The sequence below is a fragment of the Diabrotica virgifera genome, chromosome 1 (genome assembly GCF_917563875.1).
Source record: "Diabrotica virgifera virgifera chromosome 1, PGI_DIABVI_V3a".
Classification (NCBI taxonomy): Eukaryota; Metazoa; Arthropoda; class Insecta; order Coleoptera; family Chrysomelidae; genus Diabrotica; species Diabrotica virgifera.
Window position 1 is genome coordinate 8,523,691 of NC_065443.1, and position 18,414 is coordinate 8,542,104.

At 33.0% G+C, this 18,414-nt stretch overlaps 1 protein-coding gene across 1 annotated transcript in view; it reads right to left on the reverse strand.

The window, feature by feature from the left end:
* LOC114329090 (probable G-protein coupled receptor 158) overlaps positions 1-18,414 on the reverse strand; it is a 382,856-nt gene that overhangs the window by 212,070 nt on the left and 152,372 nt on the right. The window contains exon 7 of the mRNA XM_050648285.1: positions 13,611-13,826. Coding sequence (XP_050504242.1) covers positions 13,611-13,826 — 216 coding nt within the window. The remainder of the gene's footprint in view (positions 1-13,610; positions 13,827-18,414) is intronic.

Genomic DNA, 18,414 nt, shown 5'->3' on the forward strand with positions numbered 1-18,414 from the left:
AGCTAGAAGTACAGGTATACGATGGAAATTCAAGGTGGAAAACATTAATATATAAATGGGTAAGAAACAGAAAAGTAGAATGGAATCGCCACTTTGAATCGGATTGATACCTCTACGGAAGGTTGTCACTCCAGTTCGGTCGATACGCCTTCTGCCGATTGGTGATTCATCTGTTGGGATTTTGACCACACGTATTTCCTCCTTTCTCTTTATGTAAGTAATCCATTTTTTTCTATTTAGTGTCCATACGCTGTTCGTTACATTTTCTTCTGTCTTCATTCCTCTATCGATATCTCAGCATATTTATTATAATTCTTTTCAGTACTCTCTTGACACAAAGAACGTAGAATATTGTGAACACAAAAAAGTTGGCTAAGTGTTATACTTAGATGTAGATTAGCTGACTCAGACTGTCCAGGAAAATTTGAAAAATAAGAATATAATGAATATAATAGAAAAGAATATAACAATGTAATGCATAAGAAAAAACCAACTTATTCGTTGACAGTCAGTAGCGTAACTAGTCTGACTGCGCCCCAATGCAAGTATTTCCCGTGCGCCCTATTCGTAGACTGAAAATTTTCCAAAATATCAGTTTTCTGCGCCCCCCTAATGCACCGCATTGGATGCATTGCGTTAGTTACGCCACTGTTGACAATCTATTATAAATAGGTACCTACTGTTATCATTTTTAAACACAAATTTGTATTTTGCACCAAAGAAACGTGAGATAATCTATAATCTCTGTACATAAGCTCATAACAGGCGCACAACATCCTAAAGGGTCGTTTAAACACAGCGATAAATCAAACAACTTATCAAGGTCAATCGAGTTGTTGCAACTTATCATTGTGTGTAAACGGTGCATCGCACAACTTATCAAAGTTGGAGTTGGGTTGAAGGTGGTATCGCATTGAATCGCAGCGTCTAAACAGTGTTTCAACTTGTCATCACAACTAGTTGCTGTGACTTATCGTTGTGTTTAAACGACGCTTAACACAATCTTTGTAAACTGATTGTAAGCTGCAAAAGTCTAACAGTTTGCCGCTTCGTACACCTATTTACATTGTTTAGATAAAAGCCCAAGACGTTTTCCATTAAATATCAAGTTTACTTCAGGAAATTTCCGCAACCTTAGCAACCGCGAACTTCATTTAGTTACGTTCCGAATTATAAAATTATTATGGTTCACAGCTTCTTGGAAAATTTGAACACGAATTACTGTAGATGAGAGCTATTGGATTAAGGACGGAACTTCCCAAGTTGTATGTGTTGAAGATCAACAGGGGCGCACGTTCATTGGGACGATGATTATCAATTTGGTCAACAAAATTTATTATATTTTTTTGCGGACGCTGTATCTGAGTATATAATTTTATCAAAGATAAAGATAATATGTTTCTAATATGTGCGAGGAGACATGGACGAAACGTGGACGGAGGTACATAGAAATGAAACAAGATATGTTATAGAAGATGAAACAGTTATGGTAAGTAATATGGACATGGATAGACTTATTAAAACAAACTGCACATAATTTTATACAATGACGGCGTTATCCATAACTCGACCAAGCGCCAAAACATAGTTTTGAGATAAATGGCTTCAAAGTTTTTCGTTTCTTAAAAATGCATTTATTAACATATTTGCACAAAATTTTAACAGAAGAATGATCACCTATAACTCTTTTTGGTTGCAAAGTTTCAATACAATCGCACCTACCATATTCTAGAAAAAAAAATAAAATGTCGCTTGGTCTACTTATGCTTTAAATATATTTTAGGAAGTTTAACTGTTATACATTACTAGACCACCTACCATTTATGTCATTTGTTCTATTAATGCAAAACAAAATATTTCGATATGCCTCTTGTAATCGCTAAATAAATAAACTAGCATTTTTTTAAATGTATATGTTAAACGTGTATTGTTACAACATAATTAATTCAATTATCATTAAATATATTTTTTGCGTTAATTCCAAGGCAGTTAAAATTATATCAATAAAAAATTGGAGTATACAGAGTTTTTAAACAGGGGAAAACTAAAGAAAAAAATTTTAAATAAACAAAAATTTAATCTACACAAGAAAGAATCATTGCATAAAAAAACCAAGAACAATGTACAGTGTGTTAGATTGTTAACTTTATTGGTCATCTATTGGAAAATCAAGTTCAACGAATAACAATACAGTTACTTTTATTTGCATACACAATGCAATACTTGCTTGCACATTAACCCCTTAATGTACACGCTGTCTCTGACACGAGCGACCATTACAGTTTAATCTTTCAAAATTTTTCAAGCGCTCGAGAAGTTGGTATTTTGTATAAAAGCGTATAATTATCTAAATAGCGGTAAAATCTTTTCTACATTTTTTCTTCTTCTAATTTTACATCTACACCTTTTTTATTGTCAAGACTCTGTTGTCATTGTAAAATGATATTTATTTATCTATTAACTTGCAGCAGAGGCGTGCGGTCCATGGAAGCGGGGGAAGCACCGCTTCCCTATTTATACGTCGATATAAGAAAATATATTATTATCAAAAATTTTTCCCTAATCCAAGTAATCTACATATTACCTAGGCAATAGGCATTGAAAAATATTAAAAATTAATCGCGTACGAACGAACTCAATATGCACACAATTCAACTATTCGGCCCACTCCTGACAGAAGCGCATCTCAAAATCGCCGCTTGTCATGCAGTTGTCCCGTTTAAAAATTGGTCAGGGTTCAATCACTGTACCCACTAGTCGCGCGAATTTTGGTACCCTGTGGGAGCGATCGTCCTCTCGCCTTCCCGAAAGTGAGATGCTCCGACTGTTACTGCTGCTAAGAGGTGCTTAGGTATTACATACATTCGCTTAGAATATTTCGCTTTAAATTTTTTGCAGAGATTTTTCCTTTTACTGATCTTTTATTTGACATTTTACAGAAATCAAATGGTATTGGACTTTATTAATACGATAATTAAAAAAACGAGAGCAGTTTTAAAATATTTGGGATCAAACTGAACATGTGGGGTTTAAACATGAAAGAAAAATAATGAAGATTGATAATTTCGGAGACAGAGAGACAGAGAAAACAGAGGAAACAAAGAGACCTTTTGATAATATTCTACAACAGATTAATTCTAGCTTTCAAAATTTTAACGATTTGAAATTTGTAGAATTATATATAATCTTAATATTTCTAATTATAATTCATCAAAATTTCCCACAGAGGAATTTATGTCACTACGATTAAATAATGAAAATTTTTTGATATCCCAGCTTTGCATTCTCAGTTAAGTGTCATTTATGAAACAACTGACATTAATGATAAAGAAATACCCAGAAATCTGGGATTTCTCTATAACTACTGGTTTAAACAAGTCGCTGTGTGAAGTGGTCAAGTTGTGTGAATTAGTACTACTAACTATCTCAGCCACAAGTGAATCAGTTGAACGAAGTTTTGCAGTATTAAGATGCATTAAAAGTTTCAAATTAAGAGTTTAAAAGAAATTCAACAAGCGAAGACAGACTTTGAAAGTTAGCCTTATTATCCATTGAAAAAGACTGCATTCAACAATTATCAGAAGTTCATAGGAGAATAGACCTCGAGTATAAATAAGTGTCATTTTAGTGAAAGTTGTGTGTTGTGGAAAATGCCTCGGTTTTTATATTTTTTTTTAAATAGGATTCTTCTTTAGAAAACCAAGCCCGGCGCGAGGACTCAAGGCCCGAGCTAGCAATACAGATCAATGATAGGTCACTAGTCACTAGAAATAGCGGGAATAGAGTGCCTCACGTATTCACGCGTCACGGATTTAGTGTGTGAGTCCTTGTACCCAGGACGTCTCACATAAGTACTTTGCTGATAGAGAGCACCTGCGCATCAGTGTGGGAAGTGGCTCGACCCTCGACCCTTAAGAAAATATTTTTATATCCTTATTGAATCGCTTCCCCTTTCGAAAAAGTCACCGCACGCCACTGACTTGCAGTAGGGACCATTGACAATTCATAAATTGAATTTTGTTGAATTGTTAAAAACTGTTGTTATTCGAAGCGTTAGTGTAATAAACAGCGGTACATAGATACCTTCTTTTATTACTCAGCCAGTGTTAAGACATTGTAAAATGAGATTTATTTTTAATAACTTGCAGTCCCAACCATTGACAATCGATGCGAATTATTTTGTAGAATTTTCAGTATTTTGTTTTTATACAAAGCGTTAGGATATTTGAAGCAGTCTGAAGTGAATCGTGTTTTTTTATTCTTAGAACTATTTATGCCTTATATATAGAGATTTTATATAGATTATTTTTATTTTTCAGTCTAATTATACATAAACACAACATTTTCACTTTAAAAAAATTCGATCATTTTTTTACCGAAACTTGAAAATTAATGTGTACATTAAGGGGTACAAAAATGTTATTCTGGCCAAACGCTTAGTTTAGCATAAGTAGACCAAAGACGCTTAGTCGGCGTTTAGTCTACTATAGCGAAACTAAGAATGGCCGTTATGGATATAGTCTTGTTATGCAAAACTTAAAACTCTTAATAGACAGAATGTCGCTTAGTTTAATTTTGTTTTTCTTGGTAACCGTTAACGTGACAATAACATGGATTGTTTCCAAGACAGTTTTAGCTATGTGTCACCAGAATCCGCTGTTAACTCGATTTTAAAGAAATGGCGCTTGGTCGAGTTATGCATAACGCCACCCCTGCATAACGAGTTATGCATAATTAGGGAAACGTCCAATATTAATCATATTACAGTAACCCCCTCTGTGGCACAGTGGTAAGAGGGCATACATTTGGATCGAAAGGTCCGAATGGTCGTGAGTTCGAATCTCCAGGGTCGATTTTTCGTTTATTATAAATTAATGAATGAAAATAGTTTCTGTCCTTGTGGGATCGGTACTCATCAGAGGGACCGCAGACGTTCGGATACAATAATTAGCGTCTCTTTGCAAAGACAATAACTTCAACTTTGCAAATTAACAAGACACTTACTCAACACACACACTACACATGGCAATAGGTACCTAACTGCAAAAATTCACCGTACCTACCATGCCAATGGCCATTAGTTGTCGAGGCATTAGCTAAATAAAAAAAAATCATATTACAGTACTAAAACTCACACCAACAAACCTAGAATTAGATATCCTAAGGTCTAAAGTTAGCCAAGTTAACGCCATAAAACACCTTAACAGAAATAAATCACATGATTGCGATGATATCCAGCCGAGGTTTTACAGAACATGGATATTCTTCAATTAATGTAAAAATTGTTAAATCGGATATGCAATCGGCAGATTGCATGCCGACAAGGCAGCAAATTCTTAATATGCGATAGCTCGTTAAAAAAGCATGATAATTCAAAATGCCTGTGACCATGAGCTTTCTGGATTGCCAGGAGCCATTCGGAAAATTTAGTAGAAAATTCTACATGAGACAGGAGTTCCTGATCACTTGGCTCTGTTGAAGAGCGTATACGAGAATAATAAGAATTGAAAGTCGTAAGTCCAACCCCTTTAAAGTTAGTAGGGAAGTTATCGCTGATCTATTGACATATCTCACGAAACAAACCACTCAATCCTTCAATAACTTAACATTAAGATTCGACTCAACTCTATTTGTCACGTCGCCATGCCTCAAAGTTGTTCGCACATATTGAAAAAAGATTTGTAGCGATTTATATAGAAATAAAGAGATTCCAATAGAAAATCTACGACGCTTCGACTAGCCTAGAGGACCTACCCTCTTGCTTTCTGAAGTAAAAAATGCAATTAAATCGCTAAAGAGAAATAAATCCCCAGGAATTGACACAATACCGGGAGCAATGCTGCAGTCACTAGATTATCAGTGTGGCTGTTTGGAATTTGGGAAAATGGTCATCTGATTGTTTTCTTACTAACACTACATGTTTTCTTACTAACACATGCCAGTAAAACCTTGTTGCATATTATCAAAAATACACTCACCGGCACAAAATTCCGCCACCCAAAATTTTTATTAAGTTTGACAATCTATAACTTTATTATTTGTACTCCGATTTTCAAGATTTTTGCATCAGTTTGTAGGTACATGTATTGATGTCGTTTTTTATTATTCCGGTAACAAAAAAATTTTTGCTTAGATGGCATTATACGGGGGTGAATGGAAGCGTTGTATTTTCTCCTAACTTTAAAAAATTCTGTGGAAAAATTAGAGGGCTGATTTTTTTTCACACTTTTTTTGTATTATTCTGGAGGTATCACTAAGGTTTTGTTTCTTTAATTATCCGAATATCTCTTTTCTTGTAAGAGCTGTAAATAAAAACACTGCTTTGAAGGTTTTTTTAATTAAAAATATCAAAGGCACTAAACTTAACAAAACAAAACAAAATTAACAACAAAACAAAACAATTCAATAGCGGGTATGTCCACCTCTTGCAGCACCGACTGCTCGCAATCTGTTTGGCATCGAATACAGATGTGTTATCCTTGCCTGGGGAATAGCCCGATATTCCTCTACCAGGGCCATAACAGTACCAAATTTTCTGGAGGTCTAGGATGACGGCGAATAGCTTTTTTTAATTCATCCCATAAATATTCAATAAGATTGAGATCTGGGCTGCATGCGGGCCATTCTAATCTTATCAACACAACCTCGATTTTATGGCTCAATCGGTGTTTTTATTTACAAAAAATGGTACAGCTCTTACAATAAAAAAGATATTCGGATAATTCAAAAAACAAAATTTTAGTGATGCCTCCGGGATAATATGACAGGACTATGAAACAAAATCAGCTCTTCCATTTTTCCACAGAATGTTTTAAAGTTAGGAGAAAATACAACGCTTCCATTCATCCCCGTATAATGCCATGCAAGCAAAATTTTTTGTGTTACCGGAATAATACCAAACGATACCAATACATGTCCCTACAAACTGGTGCAAGAATCTTGAAAATCGGAGTACAAATAATAAAGTTATAAATTGTCAAACTTAATCAAAAATTTTGGGTGGCGGAATTTTGTGCCGGTGAGTGTCTACATTATTAAATTCCTCAGGAATGAGCGGGGTTCGTCAAGAGAAAACATACACGTGAACAACTCTTGAATCTGAGACAACTCATTGGAAAGTTGAGAGATTTCATGTATTGTATGTATGTATGTAGTCATTTTAGGGTTGAGCTCCCAATTCTTTCCTCATATTCTTCTACACCTGATCAAAGGCATAGTAGATTTCTGTGTGCTTTTCATTATATGAGTATTCCATGTAAGCCTATGATCAAAATATACCCCTAGGTCTTTTGTTTCTTTGAGAAATGAAATCTGTTTTTCCCAGCACCCGTAGTTTTAGGTTGAATTCAGGCATGTGTAATGCTGTCTTTTTTATGAAGTTTGACGATTTCTGTTTTTTGAGCATTGTCTATTTTTCTGTTTACACCAGTTATCAACTCTATTTAGAACTTCTTGCATTCTCCGAAACACTACCTTGGCAAATTTGCCCCAGACAATATCGTCACAGTATCCTAGGCAGTAAAAGTTTTTTTTACAGATTTTTGAGAAAATCATCTATCAAGGGTGCCCAAAGGAAGAGGTGACAGAACTCTTTATATTTAAACATTAATAATAATTATAGACTAATAATTTATCTTATCTGTATGTCACGTTTGAAAGAAGAAAATAAATTTTTATATTATTATACGCCCACAATTTTCTTTACACCTTTTTCACCGATAGAATATATAGTATAAATTGAATACTTTAAGAGCTTTTGTCTTGATTGATAGACTCAATCGACGCCCTAATCCTTCGATTATCTACGACGCTGTTCTATTTGATTGAACGTAAAATTTAGACAATCTTAAACTCAAATATTGATGTAGGAGATACGAAATAATGAGCGGAGAAGTGTCTTAGTAATAGATTGGAGGAACGTTGTTTGAATAAAATATTCTAATCGTCGACTTGAACATGCCGATTTTTTTAACACGTAGGTAAAAATTTATTGAACGTTCCTACAAAGTTATGTTTCATTCAAACATGTTTTTATTGTATCTATAGTGCAGGTTTATATATTGAACAGAAGTGCTCAAAACATTTATTCCTGCCAAATATAAGAAGTGTTTTCAAATATTACGTTTGAAAGTTGTTTAGTAGGCAGGTATTATGTTTTTTGAAGTTATACTTCTGTAGGCACGAGAGTGAATTTTTACATTCCCCGGAGCATGCGCACACCGACAGTATGGTATTAGTCGCTACCTCTTTATGTAGCGCAAATAAGGTGTGCGTGAAAAGAATATATTATTAGTGTTTTTAGTAAATATATTTATTATAATTTTTGTGTCTTTGGATTTGTCTTCTTCGGGAATAAGATATTTTATAATAATAGTAAGTATATTTAAGTATTTTTGTATACTTAATTTGGCCTATTAAATTTGTCAGTATGTATGAGAAATCTTGTAACCTTTCAAAGCAAAGAGAGTATAGATCAGTGGTAGAGCGTGTGACCGGAGATCGAGAGGTCCCCGGTTCGTTATCTTTTTTTTTATTTTTGGTATTGTTTTAATAAAAATTTTTGGAAAGTAGTAAGTAAAAATTAGTAAAATTTTAAATAAAATACAAATAACCTGTTGAAAGTATATTTATTTCGTTGAAATCATATAGTAGAAGTATAACTTTTTACGTGCGTACAAAGTAGACACACATTCTTTTTTTCTTCAAACTTAACGAATTACTTACTTTGGCCTCAATCTTGTAGGCAAGCCATGCTTTTAGTAAGGTTCCGAAACTGTTGTCTTGTGGCATGTTCAAGTTAAGTACCTAATGTTTATAAAGGATTGCCTACAGTTTGGTTGTAATGAAAATTGCATTATTACCTAATAATTACTGACGTTTTGATTTCCACTTCGGAAATCGTCCTCAAAAAAAAAAGATTAAAAAAGAATTTTTTGTTAGAATCTGTGCGTAACCGCCAATTGTTATTGTTGAGGTTATATCAGAACACAGTTCAACACAAAATCGAGGTTTAAATGTACTTGCTTTGATGGTTTTAGGCACCACCCAGCTTTAGGGCAAAAAATAGGGCATAAAAATCATAAAAACATCCACGCTGATATCTTTCCAGCCAAATCTGGCTATTGTGTACAATCATCAAGGTCATTTAAACCTCGATTTTGTGTTGAACTGTGTGCGTTTCATGCTCGTTTATCCTAACAAGAGCTGTTTGTGCTGTTTCACATTATAAGAATTTTGAACGTGGGAGGGTTTTCTCGTGCGATAGTTTTGACGCACTTGTCCTTTTCACACAATAAGAATTGAGTCGCACGAAGATATTTTGCTGTGTTGTTTGGTATATTATTTTTATTTACACTATATTATTATTATATAGAAATATATAAAGATAGAAACTTGACAATAAATGCTTGGAATGGTCTATACCGTGCACTTAACAGTGAATTTGACGAATTAGGCGATAAAGAAAAAAACAAATTTGGTAAGCACAGCAAAATTAATTATATGTTACTGATAACAACAGTAATTAAAACTGCTAAGTATATTATAATAAACTTTATTTTACATAGTTGCAATTAACGTTGAGTATAGAGGGTGTTCCATCAATATGTGTGAATATAAAAGAAAATATAGATCGTATCTTTTTGCGTTAATAGGATGGACCTAATGAATTATATACCTATACCTATATAATATACACCTTTTATTCGACGAAATTCTATTTAGTTTTATAGGCTAAACGACTCGGTGAAGACTGGAGTAGGGCGGCGGTCACGTCTTGTGTGAAATTATCTAAAAACAACATTTAAAACGAGGGGAACAACATTTAAAAACATAGTAAAAACAACGTATTCGAAAACATATATTGTAATGTTGTTTTGAAGCTGTTTACTTGCGGAATTTTTGTAATAAACTATTCTAAATGGAAAATAAGCCACAATTTAACTAAAAAAATAATTTTATTAACGTTTCGACGCCCAAATCGGATGTCGAAACGTTAATAAAATCATTTTTTTAGTTCAATTGTGACTTATGTCCCGTTTATTACATAGATTGTATGAGCTAATCAGATGAGCTAATCCAAGATCCCACAAATAACTTAGTAGAACAAGGATTATAAAAACAAATTAAGACTTTTAATTAAAAACATAAAAAATAATAACTGACAAAATAGAAATTGCAAATTAATTAAATACGCACTAGAGTACATTAGGACAAAAGTATGGACAAAAAATACCCATTTGTAATGATACATCGTAATGATACATATCAGACATCATATCATGTACTTACCTCAGCCACAAAGTATAAATAAAAATAATATACCAAACAACACAGCAAAATATCTTCGTGTGACTCAATTCTTATTGTGTGAAAAGGATAGGTGCGTCAAAACTACCGCACGAAAAAATCCTCGCACGTTCAAAATTCTTACAATGTGAAACAGCCCTTAGTGATCTTGCAGGTTCTCACGCATAGAAATTGTTGCATTCACAAAGTATTTCATAGATGCAATTTTTTGATCTCTCTTGTATGCTGTGAGGTTTAGTTTTGGACAGAACAGATATCAACGTATTGGATATTTTGAATGTTGCTTTGACGTTGTATTTATTTCCTACTTTTTTTTCATTTTTGCAATAAGCCCTTTAATACATAATAATATGGTAATGTTGTTATCTTAAAATCCTTTCTTGCGAATGTCTTTGAAGTGCTCTGTTTTTCATTCTCTTTTTCCTTCCACGTTCCCCTGTATAACCAATCGCATTAACTCAAATTTTCCATTTCTTAGTACTTATGTGACCAAAGTAGCTTCATTTTCTTTCGTTCGTAGTGTTGATTATTTCTTTTTCTTTTTTCGTCTTTCTTAATACATATTTCATTTACCATTAAGAAATATTAAGCTCATTTAACTTCATTTCATTTTGATTTCATTCAACTTGTATCTTGCTTAATATCAACATTATATCATAGCAAGTTGACTTAAATCGTAATATTTTAAAGTTAGAATCTACTGCTTCCTGTTGGTACAATTACTTAAGGACCACCCTGTATATGCACATAATCGAAGTACTGGCTTAATGCAGAAAACTAGAAGGCCCTTTTGCAGCGATGTTACGGTTAGCAAAAACTAGCGTAGCGTCGATTCATCAAGAAGCCAATAGATTGTCGAAGCCTCTTTTCCTCGTTTATTTATTGTTGTTTCGTTTACATCCGATAACGTGATAGTTAACTCTCTAAAGAGGACTAACTGATACGGTACTGAGTGAAATATTGCTCACATAAATAATTTAATCGAGTCTGTTGTCTTTTACAATCCAAATTTGCTTTCAAGCTAATCTGATCGCAAAAATATAGTGTTTAAACTTATGGTAAATATACACAAATATGAAAAAAAAAAATTATACAGAGTGAGTTTTAAGAATGGAACCTCTCAATTATCTCGGAAAGGGCTTGCACGATCTTTATAGATCACAGCGGATATTATGGGATATTAACATTGTTGCCAAATCTTCAAAGCCCCTTTTGTTTTTGCAAAAAAAAATCGGGAAGACCACCTCCTAATTAGCAACTTAAATGAAATTAGTCGTTACCGCTCCACAAATTATTTTACTTATGTTGTGTTTATATGTTCTGTAAGTTTCATCGATTCAAAGTGCTTACTTTTGAAAAAATTTGGTTTCAAAGTAAAATTTTCAAAAATTTTAATTTTGAAAAATATGCTTTTTTTCAATATAACTTAAAAATTGTTAGAAATACCAAAAATCTCAAAAAACAAAAAAGTCAGCATTGCATTTCTAATATCCTGTATTCTTTTGTTTTTCTGTAAGACAAAAATTAATTAAGATTTGGTGTTTCTAAATTTGCATACATTCGTGACCAGTGACTCGTTCAACCCCTTTTAACTACAGCCCTTTCCAAAATAAGGCATTTGAACTGATGAAACTTACAGATCATAATATAAACAATGCATACACGAGTCAAGAAACTTGTGAAGTCGTAACGATTGAGTTCATTTTGAGATACTAATTAGGAGGTGATTTTCCCGATTTTTTTACCAAAAAAAAAGGTAAGTACTTACTTTATTTTGAGCATAACTTGTTTACTTTTGATGCTAAAAATTTTTTTGTAAAACAAAAATGAAGCTTTTTTTAAACACTTTAAATAAGTTGTAATGAGTTTTCCCCGAAATGTTCATTGTTTTTAGTTATTTCACGTTAAACTATTCCATTTGACGTGATATATAGAGACGTGATATAAACACCATTTTTTTAAATTTTACAGGCTCTATTTTTGCTAAGAATGTTTTTTTCGACAAAATACTTACTTTTTGAGTTATTTGCGATAAACTGTCTAAAAGCGTGACTATTTTGTTGAAAAAATGAACATATTCACTGGCAAATAACTCGAAAAATATTGACCTAATGAAAAAACTCTATAGAACAAAAGTTACTTACAATTAGTCAGTTTATCCATTTCCGGACTTAATTTGGTCGTATATTTTTTCACCCCAAGAGGGGGTGAAAACCACCCCCAGGGCAAAAGCACACATCAGCACAATATCACTTTTTTTCTTTGACTTGTTAGCTATGTGTATGCCAAATTTCATGTCAATCCAAGCGGTTCTTTAAAATTTAGAGGTTTTGCAATATTTTACCGTTAAAGAACGTACTATACAGTGCGTCCATAAAGTAACGCATAAATTCGTTATTTCGTAAACCGGCGACTTTAAGGAAAAATCCCGAAACAGGTCGTCTTTTATTTTTAAATTACGATTTTTTGGCAAGTATATCATACTAGTGACGTCATGCATCTGGGCGTGATGACGTAATCGATGATTTTTTTAAATGAGAACAGGGGTCACGTGATAGCTCATTTGAAAGCGTATTCAATTCTCTATCCAATAATATAAACATTAGCCTAATTATTTATACAGGGTGTTCAAAAAACATTTTTTAAATTAAAATAAGTGAGACAAGAAGAAGAATATATGTAATTTATTTTAATTCAAAATGCATTTTACTACTGTCAATAAAGAGAAAAAAATTTTATTTGACAAATAAACATTGTTTTTCGTTTAAACGAAATGTTCAAACTGCCAAGAGACAGGTAGGTGGCAGCTTTAACATTGAATTTAAGCGAAACACAATACATATTTATTTGTCAAATAAACATTTTTCCTGTTTTCTGACAACAGTAAAACGTATTTTGAATTAAATAAATTATATACATTCTTCTTTTTGTCTCAATTATTTTAATTAAAAAAATGTTTTTTTTTAACACCTTGTATAAATAAATATGTTAATGTTTATATTATTGAATAGAGAATTGAATACCCTTTCAAATGAGCTACCACAAGACCCCTATTCTCATTTAAAAAAACATCGATTACGTCATCCTGCCCAGATGGATGACGTCACTAGGATGATATATATGCCAAAAAATCGGAATTTAAAAATAAAAATCGACCTGTTTCGAGATTTTTCCTTATTATCGCCGGTTTACGAAATAATGAATTTATGCGTTACTTTATGGACGCACTGTATAAATAAAACATGATAACAAGTTTACAATTATTGAATCAGTATAATAAAAAATATAAATGTGGTACTTACATGAAACTGGGTTCTCGCATTTCTGCTGGCATAGCTAAGATGAATCCCGAATATTAATATCACCAGCTCCCCGATCTCGGTAACGTAGTCCCACCACAGTGACTTACAGGCGTAATATTGCTCCCCATCTAGAGTCTGTCCGAGATATAGGAGAGTGTAATTCTCCTGGATAAAGTTGAGAGTTATGGCAGTGTAGGCAGCCATGTAAGCCAAGACCTGGAACGAACAGAACAGCTCAGCTAACGAAGTGTTTACTGGCATTAGGTAAACGTGTCGACAGGTCCGAAGGTCGTTATGTTACATGAGCTTAATGAGATATTTGCTACTGTTAATGAATCGTTTATTTCACTACTACACTACATCTGGAACACTATTTATAGTCCAGAGAAATAAGGTTTTTGTCGGGATACTTGACCAGCCAAGTTGCAAATAGGTTTTTTGGGTACTATATACCTAATACATTATAAATACAAATCTGCCCGTCACAGTTCGGACGAGAATTTTAGTTATTAACAAATAAGGGTCAAAAATGGCAATTTTTTCGTATAAGTCGCTACAGGTAAAAATAGGGTAATGGAATATCTTATTTAGAGTACATATTCGTCTTTTAGTAGATGAGCAAAGGTTTAAAATGGCAGTTCTTGAATTTTGGTCCGTTCATTTGTTGCTTTGGAAATTGCAAAATAAGACGAAAATTTCGAAAATAAAAAATTTGCTATATGGTAGGGGAGCCCAAGCGGGGATTTTTGCAGTTACTCGAGCGCGTCAGATTATTACATTGGGAGAACCCTTGTATGGTCGAAGCGAAGAGCGGTGGGATATGCGCATTTTATCAATGAAATTCGATATTTTTAAGACATTCCAGAAGCCGCTACAGATAAAATGTTTTAACAACCCATTAATCATTTAGAATTAGTCGACGGATATTAGTACAGTTAAAATAATTAAGACGATAACTGGACGATAATGACAAGCTCATTAGCAGAGCCCAATTAAAAATTATTTTACACATCATATTTGAAACATTATTTGGTTGAAAAATCTCATTTTTGTTGGCAAAAAAATATATTAATTTGTCTGGATTAAATTACAGTTCTGTTTATCTTAAAAGGGATATGTTACTATCAACATTCACACAGTGTTGCCAAACTGAATTTTGTTATTTTAAGTGTAAATTTCCACACCGATCTCAGAGGGTACATACCCTGAAAATGTACCTCCACCATATATTGGCTCTTAATGCAGGGGAGTTCGTTAAGGGGTGGCCGAAAAAAAAATCGATCCTTAGAAAAACTCGAAATCGTCAGATTAAGATAAGGTAAGTTAAGTACACGCAAAACAGTGTATATTTCACAAATCTGATGATTTGAGGATTTGGGGATTTGAGGATCTGTAAGGAAATGGGTGAGTCCCAAAGTTTCACAAGAAAAAAGCGAATATGTCGCGAAATGAATGACAGATCGAAAAACTAAAAAATACGTGCTCAATATTTTTGTAAAATCTATCGAATGATACCAAACACGACTTCCCACGGAGAGGGAATTTAATATTTATATAAATAAATAAATTTAATATTTTAAATACGAATCCCGCGATATCTCGCGAAATGAACAACAGATCTAAAAACTGAAAAATACACTTATTTAATATTTTTGAAAAATCCTATCGAATGGCACTAAACACGACCCCCACGGAGGTGAGATGGGGGTTACTTTAAAATCTTAAATGGGAGCCCCATTTTTTATTGCAGATTTAGATTCCTTACGTAAAAATAAGTAACTTTTTTCGAGGCATTTTTTCGAATTATGGGTAGATGGCGCTATAATCTAAAAAAAGATTGTTGGAAATGAAAAATTAAATTACAAATGGAAAGTCGCCACTAAAATGGAAAACTTTACTTAACTTTTTTTGGTTTTGGGACCTACTTTTCACAACCCAATAGGTCCCCAAAGCTCTCGAGTGACTGCACATTTAGCATACTTTGCTCCCCTACCATAACTTTTGCAAAAATAAAATAGACTTTGATATTGCATGAGAAGTTGAGTCAAGCAGTCCATATAATGGACACAAAATTTAAGGTGATTCATCCATTAGTTTAAATATTATTCAATTTGTTTATCCCACAGAGCTTTCTTTTGCAACGTTATTGCATAGAAAACAATAATAATATAGCAATTTTGCAGCTACCACATGAAAGAAGAAGACCTATATTTTCAACATATTTAATAAAAAATAAACAGATTAGGCATTTTTGGCTTATAAATAATTTGAATAACTTTGTTATTATTAACTGTAGACTAAATCAAACTACATTGCTCGCAAATCTTATAGTTTAAGTTACATTTTTTTTGTGTGTTGTGTTAGAAGGTTGCTAAAAATTACCTAAATAACCTAAATTTTCTTTTTTAAAGCAAAGGAGAGATCAGGTTTTTTTTTTAAAAACACATATTTTGCTATAGGGGGGTTTTTAAATATCTACTTTCGAGTACCCAGCCCACATAAGAATCAAGCCGAGTGCAGTTTTTACCATCTCATCCAGCTATAACCTTGAGAAAGCTTTTTCTTCTTAATGTATTTTACATGATACCAAACTTGATAGGGAAAATATTGGGCAGATATAAAAAAACTAATGTATACAGTCGAACCCGCTTATTAGAGTACTGGTTATTATAGGAATATCCCGGTTTAAGGAATATAAATTTGAGGTCCCGAAACGTTTCCATTTACTACTTAATAAATTTATCCGCTTATAGGAATACGTTTTAATAAAATTATACCGCTTAATAGAATACTTTTCAAGTAAACGAACAACTTTGTATTCATAATGTCCAAAAAAATTAAAATTATGTCTGGTGTATTAGGTCTCTCAGGTAATAACGTCAGGTAAAAAATTGTATAGTTACCTACTTCGTTCCAGTTATAAATTTTATTGGTTAATGGTTTATTAAATACTTTTTCGATTTCGTGGATATTTCATCCAATTCGGCAAGTTCTAACCCTTTGTAATATTATAAGAAGTTTTCTGGAGGGCCAATTCAATGTAGATTTTTCTAATTTGTATAAGGTATAAAAAAATAAGAAGTCATTTTGGCGTATGCATTTTAAATAAGATAATATATACATATCTACATATTGCACACATTTCAGGCTTATTAGTGGATGCATGCACATAATTATGTAATTTGGTTCTTTAATAAAATAAGTTAGACTGCTGTAATATTCACATATAAAAAGACCTAAAACCATGTAAATATAATATGTATGTAAATGTAGGTACATACTATTATTACGCAGGTATATTTAGTAGGTACACTTATCTCTACTAGCCATCAATGATCGGTTATTAGAATATCCCGGTTATAGGAATAGTTTTACTTGGCACGAAGGCTATTCCAGTAAGCGGGTTCGACTGTACTACCCTTTATAAAGTTTTGTTAAACTACCTAAAACACTGTTTTAATAAGTGTAACATCTTTCAGCCACACGAATTGGCAGCTTTTCCTCGTAAATTCCAAACTCGAAGCCGCTTTTTGCATTCGCCGAGTTCGTTCTTCCTTTTATGCGAAATCAATGTTGTAAAATCCGATTAAGTATATCCGAGACTGATAAAAAAAATCCACTAGCTAACAAAAAAATTCAAGCAAAACAAATTGAGTAAGTATCGTTCCGTTCTCCACGTAATTTGACAATCCTCAGGGAATCGATGAAAATCTCATTTTCCCGTGTTTCCTGTTGAAGCGCCGGAGCTGTCCAATACCTGAATATTGAAAATTTTATGGATGAGTAAACCTTTATACCAAGAATTGAATATAAAAGAAAAATATATTTAAATCGTTATACACTTATAGGATTCCTGCAAGAAAGATCAAGCTACGGCTTGATATAGTGCCGATGTGATATATGTGTATGCCATTTTATGCAGGATTTCTGTTCCATAACAATTCAATGGATATCGACAGCATTTTGTGATTTTTCACTAGGTATTTATGACATGATTGATGAATTCTTCTAGAGGAACATGCAAAAGATGAACATTTGAAAGGAAAATGATTTTTTTTAATTGAATATTTATATTGAGTATATTTATTATATGTAGACTTAAAAAAGCCATATGACAATGTGACACAAAATAAACTATTGGAAGTATTGGAGAAATAAAATATAAACATGAGTTTAATATGAGCAATGAAATTGGTAAGGCCATTGTAATTTTAAGGCAAGGGTAAAAACTGGAAACATAGGAGGAACACTGTTTCCACATAAGGATATCCATAAAATAGCATGAATATCACCAGAACGAGGTATTAAAAACCAAATCGACCATATTCTCTTTTCGAAAGAATGGAAAAACTCTTTACAAGACGTGACAGCACAGCAATATGAACATTTCTACAACCAAAACTAAATGTATGACAATAGCAAAAGATCCGCTCAGATGTAAGTTAGTGGTTGAGAACAACCCCATAGAACAGGTGATGCAATTCAGAGATCTGAGCATAGATATATCAAGCACTCACGACCCAGTAAAGGACCTGAGGAGTCAGATCAACAAAGCATCTGCATTGTCAGGATGTCTGCGGGAGTCAAATCCGTATATGCGCACAGATAGTAAAATTAGAATCTACAAGACTTGCATAAAACCGATCATGACATATGGTATAGAAGTGCGCGAAGACATCAACAAAACGAAACAGATGCTAAGAGTTGCCGAAATTGAAAATGTTTTTTATATTCCTATCTAACCTTAATCCACAAGGAAGAACTTCCTGTAGTTGGCTGTATACCATTAATTACAAGTGAAATT